The 8,488-nt window shown below is 43.1% G+C and overlaps 1 protein-coding gene across 1 annotated transcript in view; it reads right to left on the bottom strand.

Annotated features, from left to right (window-relative positions):
- The window catches only part of EIF4G2 (eukaryotic translation initiation factor 4 gamma 2), an 11,519-nt gene extending 10,676 nt beyond the window's left edge, over positions 1–843 (bottom strand). Inside the window, exons 1-2 of the mRNA XM_045291144.1 lie at positions 516–843; positions 270–403 (exon numbers count right to left, since the gene is read on the bottom strand). Coding sequence (XP_045147079.1) covers positions 270–403; positions 516–843 — 462 coding nt within the window. The remainder of the gene's footprint in view (positions 1–269; positions 404–515) is intronic.
- Positions 844–8,488: the final 7,645 nt, after the last annotated feature.

The raw sequence follows: 8,488 nt of genomic DNA, 5'->3' as shown, positions 1-8,488 counted from the left end.
CTGCAGGACAGGCAGCCCGCGGCCACGACACGACGCCGGGCGGACAAGGCTGCTCTTTCCCCGTCGACCCCACTAACAGCGCCGATGCAGAACAAAGGCCAACTTTCCCCCGCTGCCAGAACCCCGTCAAAACCGCTCGAGAGGGTGGCCCCGCCCGGAACCGCCTGTGGCCGCCATTTTGTACCACTAAAGAACAAGCAGCCGGGGCACGGCGGCCATTTTAGAGCGCTCCACTCGGCGGCGGCGGCGGCGGCGGCGTCTCCACTCACCTTCACCGAGAACTCAGCAGCTGCCACCGCAGCTGCCTCCTCAGGGTCCGGTCGTCGGGGACGGGGAAGGGAGAGGGAAGGGGAACGGAAAACAAAAAAGGGGGAGGGAAGGGGAAGGAAGGAGTCGGGAACGGCTTGAAACGCTCAGCTCAGAGGAGTCGCTGCTGCAGCCACCACCCGGTACCCGCGGCCACCTCCATAGAGCTCCGACCCGAGGCTGGCGCTGAGGCGTGTCTGGAGCCGAACTATCACTCCGGGGCAGCCGAACCCAGCGGAGCCGTCCCGAATGGCTCCGCCGCGCCCAATCAGCAGCCTGGATGCTGCTCGCCACCAATCCGCGTAAGGCGGCGGGGAGGAGCCAAAGGGCTAAGCTCGGTTGAAGCGCAGCCCCGCCGCAGTGCGCAAAGCCGTATTCTCGAAAGCGCTGAGGCCGAACTCGTGGCGTAGGGAACCCGGGACTGTGGCCATGTGGGCTCCTTGCGTAAAGTCCCAGAGCCCTTTGGAGCGAGGCTGCGTTGGTGTGGGGCTGGCTCGTCTTCCTGCCGTCTCTTTGTTCCCTGTGTCCCTGTTCCATGCTCAAGGCACACACGCCTCCCTTCCCCTCTCCCTCTTCTCACTGGGAAGGAAGGAATAGGATGCAGAAAATACGCCCGCCTCCTACTTTTGCCGATGGCGTGTGAGCACTGATTTTTTTTCTGGCGCCCCTGTCCCCCAAGGAGCCGTGGGGCCGGGCCCGTGGGGTTGAGGCCTGGCGTCCCGGAGGCTCGGAGCCGGGATTCGCGCCCTGTCTCCAGGCCCGGGGCGCGAGCATCTCACTACGGGTGGGAGAGTCTGATCGTCACGTTCGCACCAGAAGAGGGTGCACCCCAGGGCGCGAAGGAAGCTTCATTTAGCTCCCTACTTCACCCTCTGCATAGTGAGTGGGGACGTGAGAAAGGAAGGGGTTTATTGTTTGTCTTTGTACAGCACACAAGCAGCAGTTTTCCCCAAAGGAACGTCCGACCTTCGCGGTCTCGGGAGGAATACCCCAAATATGCCATCCGACTTTGGAAGGGTTCGCAGAGCACGAGCGACTGGAGAATTTAAATTGCTGGCTATTGTTTTTTGGTTTCCAGCATGTTAAAGGCTATCAGCTGTGTATTTCGTTTTGTGTTAGGTCTGCGCAAAGAAATAGACTGAGGCTTTCCAAAGCCGCAAGTTGAACTATTTATACTTCTCAGGACATAGTTTAAAGGATCAGTCTGGTAAAATGAAGTGCTCCATCTTCTGTGATTTTTCAGCTATGTACAAATATGGAGTCATGCTCCTAATATACTTGAAGCAACAACAGAACTCCATATTCATTTGAAACATGCAGTTGTTGATACCATGAATAATCAAAAACACAACAAGTTGTGTGTGCTTTACAGTGCACGGCTTTAAAAAGTGCCACTCAATGACAATATTCTTCAGCGATCCCAACTTCTGTTTGACATATAGGAAAATAACTCTTGGTGTTGAAAGTGCTGGGGTTTTTTTTAATTCTTAAAATTAAATACATTTATTCTTGCCATAAATACAATGCTAGTTATTAAAAAAATTTTTTTCTGGATATTCCACAAAGTGATGAGCAAAAACAATAGAAACGAGCCAAGGAAGACTATCTTGTGTGTGTGTTTTAAATCATTTTATTGGGGGCTGTACAACATCACAATCCATACATACATCCATTGTTGTCAAGCGCATTTGTACATTTGTTGCCCTCATCATTCTCAAAACATTTGCTTTCTACTTAAGCCCTTGGTATCAACTCATTTCCCCCCCTCCCTTCCCGCTCCCTCCTCCCTCATGAACCCTTGATGATTTATAAATTATTTTGTCATATCTTACACTGTCCGATGTCTCCCTTCAGCCACTTTCCTGTATGCAGATCCTTATAATCGGTTCCCCATTCTACCCCACCTTTCCTCCACCATCCGGTATCTCCACTCTCACCACTGGTCCTGAAGGGATCATCTGTCTTAGATTCCCTGTTTCCGGTTCCTATCTGTACCAGTGTACATCCTCTGGTCTAGCCGGATTTGTAAGGTAGAATTGGGATCATGATAACGGAGAGGAGGGGGCAAGGGGAAGAAGCATTAAAGAACTAGAGGAAAGTTGTATGTTTCATTGTTGCTACACTGCACCCTGACTGGCTCTCCCTGGTGACCCCTCGTAAGAGATGTCCAATTGCCTACAGATGGGCTTTGGGTCCCCAATCTGCGCTCCCCCTCATTTACAATGATATGATTTTTTGTTCTTTGATGTCTGATACTTGACCCCTTTGACACCTCGTGGTCACACAGGCTTGTGTGCTTCTTTCATGTGGGCTTTGTTGCTTCTGAGCTAGATGGCCACTTGTTTACCTTTAAGACCCCAGACACTATATCTTTGATAGCCAGGCACCATCAGCTTTCTTCACATTTGCTTATGCACACATTTGTCTTCAGCGATCGTGTTGGGAAGGTGTGCATCATGGAATGCCAATTTTTTTTTATTTTTTATGGAATGCCAATTTAATAGAACAAAGTATTCTTGTGTTGAGGGAGTACTTGAGTGGAGGCCCAATGTCCATCTGCTACCTTAATACTAAACCTATAAAATATGGCACATAGATCTATTTCCCCATCATCGTATATAAATATATTTACATATGTACATGTCTGTATTTAGACCTCTATAAATGTCCTTTGCCTTCTAGTTCTTTCCTCTATTTCCTTTTACTTTCCTCTTGGAAAGTGCTCATTCTTAACATAATTTTCGGGAAACATGAACAGTTTCTCCTAGGATATTTAAACCTGATGTTAAAATGATGGGGAGGTATCTGAGCTAACGTTAACCTCATGTTTAAATGTGTGCCATTGAATTTTCCCACCTCAATTTCAGCAGCATCTTTAGATCTTTGTCATATCATAGGCTGCTCACCCTATACCTCATATATATTACTACAATTGTTGCTATTAAATTTCACTTAAATCTTAACAAATGGGAAAACTGCTTAGTTTGGGAATAAATTTAAGCAACTTATTTTAGGAAAAAGTTGAAATGTTGTCTAACATACAAAAGGCTTCACAATATAATTGTGAGACCTGGCTTCAAAATAACATAAGGATATACATATTTACTTTCTCTGACTTTACAGATTATAAAAATGCACCCACATATATTTATATTTTTTTGAAGGCAAGTAAAATATTGTTACCAGGGTTCTAGTTCTTATGTGCCTAGGTTTATTTCAAACGAAATGTTTCCACAATCAGTGGGTGGCTGCAGACAAGTTCTGGTTAGGGAGCCTTCAAAAAAATCCAATCAAAAGACTGGCTTCCCAGTGTATCTGCTGGCTCAGTTAAATTCAAGACAGAGAGGTCATATCAGAAGGTTGTGCAACTTTGGGGGGGATAATATCTTGATAGGTCTTCCCTAAGGGCACAGGATGATTGGATGCCTATGAGGATTTATTATTAAGTTTTAAGAAAAAGGAAAGCTGCTACGAAAGTTGTGCTGAGTAATTTTTTTTCATCAAGGAAGTAAAACTCAAAACCAAACTTAACTGCCACCACGTCGATTCTGACTCCTAGTCACTCGATAGGGCAGGGTAGAATTGCCCCTGTGTGTTTCTGAGAGTGGAGCTTTTTAAAGGCATAAAAAGCCTAGTTTGTCTCTTGAGGAGAGGCTGGTGGCTTCAAATTGATGACCTTGTTGTTAGCAAAAGTGCACCTGCTCAGTCTTGGAGGGTAGCAAGGGCTGTCCTACGAGACTTTCAATAAGAAACCTTACCCCATGCACCCTACAGCCTTGATCTTGCTCCTTCAGACTTCTTTTCAAAGGGAAACAATTCAAGTCTCTCAAGGTTGCCAAAACTATAACTCTGATATGGTATAAATTGAAGAGCAAATTCTTCCAGGGAAGGGATAGAGAAATGGAGACACTGCCTTCAGAAGAGGGAGGACATATTGAGAAACAGTAGTTTCATATTTTGATATTTTTGCTTACTAAAGGTTTCTGTGATCCCATAATTATACTTTTTGACTTATCCTCGTATATACACTGTTTTTTATAGTTTTTACAGTTTTCATGATTGATAATACATTAACCTGAAAGGAATAATTGTGCTTAAAAAGGTACAGTCTAAAAGTCAAAGAATATTAACCTAGAATGAGTCAAGATGGTTTTCAGGTAGAATCACCCGCCTGGCGCTCCTGTTAGACTAGAAAATTAAGAGATAGGCATGGGCAGCGAGCCCCAGGAAAAAGCAATGGACCAATGGTTCCGGAGGGACTTGGTAGGACAAGGAGGTTGGAGGGGGTGGGTGCGGGTGGAGTAGTGAGCAAACAATACCACAGATGAGAACAACTAGGAAATTAAAATCAACAATGAGGAGCAAAAACAATCTAGCTGAGCAAAATTATTAAGAGGCAGAAGAGGGCAAGTGTGATGGTGGAACAGGTGGAAGATAAAAGGAAACAGGAAAGATCTAGGAAGCAAATCTATGGTTAGAGATATAAACATAGGTGTGTATATACGTAAATACATTAATTCATGTGGTAGTTACATAATCTGTTGTCAATTTGAGACTTATTAAGAGTGAAGGGGTGGTATCCTGACATGATCGCTGAAGACAAAGCAGGTGCATAAGCAAATGTGAAGAAAGCTGATGGTGCCCGGCTATCAAAGGATAGAGTCTGGGGTCCTATAGGCTGGAAGATAAACAAGTGGCCATCTAACTGAGAAACAACAAAACCCAAATGAATAAGCACACCAGCCTGTGAGATCACAAGGTGTCGTCAAAGGAATCGGGTATCAGGCATCAAAGACGAAAATGTACAAAAGTGCTTGACACAATGGATGGATGTATGGATTGTGATAAGAGTTGGACGAGCCCCCAATAAAATGATTTTTTTTAAAAGAGTGAAGGGGTGGAGTTTAGCCTGTCAATCAGGTCACAGCGTAATGACCTCATTGGAGGTGCTAACGAGATATATAGTTCGCTGGAAGTAGGACACATGCTCACTCCCTGTGAGACATTCCTGACAAGACACATGGAGCTACACTAGAGCACTGGAGCTGAAGGTGCCAAGTAGCGCTGAGATGCTTCCACTGCCACAGGATCCATAAGACTTTCCACCCACTGGCATGTGATCTGTATTCAGCATCATTGCATGTGTTGTGTGAGTCTGAAGAGGAATTTAAAGATTGGTATTGGACACATGGGCTAATATTGGACTTACGGACTTGATCTGGACTGAGCTGGGATGTTTTCTCAATATTCAACTGCTTTTGTTTATAAAGCTCTTTCTATACACATGAGTGCCTATGAGTTTGTTTCTCTAGTCAGCCCAGACTACCACAATTCATAAATATAGAGGTACTGGCCTATGTACATATATGGCAATACATTGAGGTAGTAGATGGACTTTGGGCCTCTGCTCAAACCCTCCCTCAATGCGGGAGAGTATAGCACCAATGAAACAATATTCCTCTGGTTCCTTGAGGCTTCCTCACTCTCCACTATCATGACTCCAGCCCTGCCTTCTACTGCAAGCTAGACTGGAGCCTGTACATTGGTACAGACATGAGCTCACGACACGTAGAATCCAGGTCAGATAAGCCCCTCAGGAACACAAATGGGAGCAGTGACACCAGGAGGGGAGGGGTAGAGTGGGGAGAGGAGGGGAGGAAGGGGGAGCCTATTGCATGATCGACCTCACCACCACCACTACCTACCCCCCTGGGGGACAAACCAAAGAAACGTGGGTGAAGGGAGACCATGGATGGTGTAAAATATGAAAATTTATAATTTATCAAGGGGTCGGGAGGGGGGAAGGGAGGGGGAAAAAAGCTGATAACCAAGGGCTCAAATAAAAAGTAAATGTTTAGAAAATAATGATGGCAACATATGTACAAATATGCTTGATACAATTGATGTATGGATTGTTACAAGAGCTGTAAGAGCCCCCAATTAAATGATCTTTAAAAAAAAGAATGTTAATCTAATACTTAAACCTGAATGGTTTTTAAATTAATGGATTTGAAAAAAACAAAACAAAAAATTAATGAATTTGAAACTCAATAATTAAAGGTAATAAGGCTTTATTTAATCTTTTTTAAATGTTTGAGAATTGTGAAAACTTCTGCTTTGGACTTTTTTAAGTGTGTCTTTATTTAAGAAACTGAGCTAGGAAGGAAGAAAAATATGGATAAAATGGAACTTTCAGTTCTCAATTGGAGAGAATTTCAAAATATATCCATGTCATGGATGTCATAGATTTAACTTTAGCTCATAGAAAATTGAATTTTAAACACATCTACATCAATCTATTAGTTTTAAACTTCCATTTTTATACCAGTTTTCCATAAGACTTAAAAACTTTTAGTATCCAGAATGGCTTTTTAAGTCATATTTTTCCCATAGATTTACCTAATAATCATGTCAAATAATGATTATTAATCTATCTCTTATTACTCTCATATCTTTGGCTCAGATCTCTGCTTTGACCTCTCATTCTGAATTTGTAGTTGTCTATTGGCTGACCTGAGTTGTAAACTTGTAACCATATTTAGTTGGGCCACACAGTAATTTTAAACATTTGAATTTGTTGGCATTGGCACTCTAGATTTTATACACAAATCCAATTTTCCATATTTCCTTGAACTATCTTAAATCTGGCAATATTAGTGTTGAAATTCCCACAAGGCAACATTCAAGAATAATTGAAGTCATCACCGGTGAAGGAGTGATGGCCTTCTTTTGATGTTTTCTCTTTATTACAGTTAAATCTGACGATCTTGAATTCCTCACTTATGTTCCTGTTTGGCCTAACAGTATAGTCCACTTCGCTTATTGTTCAAATCTAACATACTCATATCTAACTGATCATATTCCTATTTTAAGAAAAAGGAGCCAAACCACTAAAAGTTCAAATATCTTCACTACCACTTATTGTGTAACTTCGGACAAGTTACTGTTTGTGACCACTTCTTCAGTTTCAGAATTTGTAAAATGATATTAATGATTAACAGTATTTATAGAGTTGTAAAGATTGAGACAATATATACAAAGCACACAACATAGATCCTGCCACAGTGATTACCTATTCGGTATTTCTTGTTGTTACTGTGGAGTTGACCCTCAACTCCTGGCAACCCCATGAATGTCCAAGCACAATGGGGTAAGAAAAACCACTTCGCAGTGCTGGAACACCCCCCTGGAACACCAGTTGTGAACTGGACTGTTGCAAATCATAGGGGTTTCATTGGCTAATTTTCCAAAGGCCTTTATTTTTAATCTTGCTTTGTCTAGAACAGTGGTTCTCAACCTTCCTAATGCCATGACCCTTTAATACAGTTCCTCATGTTGTGGTGATCCCCTAAGCATAAAATTATTTTCACTGCTACTTCCTGTCATTTTGCTACTGTTATGAATTGGCGACCCCTGTGAAAGGGTTGTTTGACCCCCAAAGGGGTCACGACCCACAGATTGAGAACCGCTGGTCTTGAAGCTCCACTACCAACTATTCAGCATCATTCCAATAGACAAGAAAGAATTCACTGACAGAAAGGTAGTTACTGCATGTGATATTCAGTGGCTGGGAACCAAACCTGAGTCTCCCATGTGGAAGTTGAGAATTCTACCACTGAAACACACACTGCCAGAAAGGCAATTCCAACTCATGAACTACTCCATAGGGTTTTCTTGGTGATAGTCTTTACAGATGCAGGTGACTAAGCCTTTAGTCAGTAGTACCATTAAAACCCACTGTCATTGAGTTGATTCCAACTCATAGTGACCCTATGTAGGATTTCCAAGACTTTAAATATGTATAAGATCAGATAGTCTCATTTCTCTCCCTTGGGGCAGTTGGTGGGTTTGAACCACCAACCTTGTGGTCTGCAGTCCAATGTTTACTGACAGCTCCATCATGGTTCCTTTCAAAAACCAAATGGAACTCACTACCATCAAGTCAATTTTGACTCAGAGTGATCCTATAGAGCAGAGTAGAACCTCCCTTTTTAGGTTATCAGGGCTGTAATCTTTGAGAGAGCAGAAAACCTTATCTTTCTCCTGTGGAGCAGCTGGTGGATTTGAACTACTGGCTTACAATTAGCAGTTCAATGCTTAACCCTCTAAGACATCAGTACTCTCTCTCCAGGGCTCCTTCAAAACTAAAAGAAATTCACTGCCATGGAGTGGATTCTGACTC

This window comes from Echinops telfairi, unplaced genomic scaffold (genome assembly GCF_000313985.2).
Source record: "Echinops telfairi isolate 266 unplaced genomic scaffold, ASM31398v2 ScPeMD7_60;HRSCAF=208, whole genome shotgun sequence".
Taxonomy (NCBI): Eukaryota; Metazoa; Chordata; class Mammalia; order Afrosoricida; family Tenrecidae; genus Echinops; species Echinops telfairi.
This window is presented reverse-complemented; position numbering and strand designations above follow the sequence as displayed.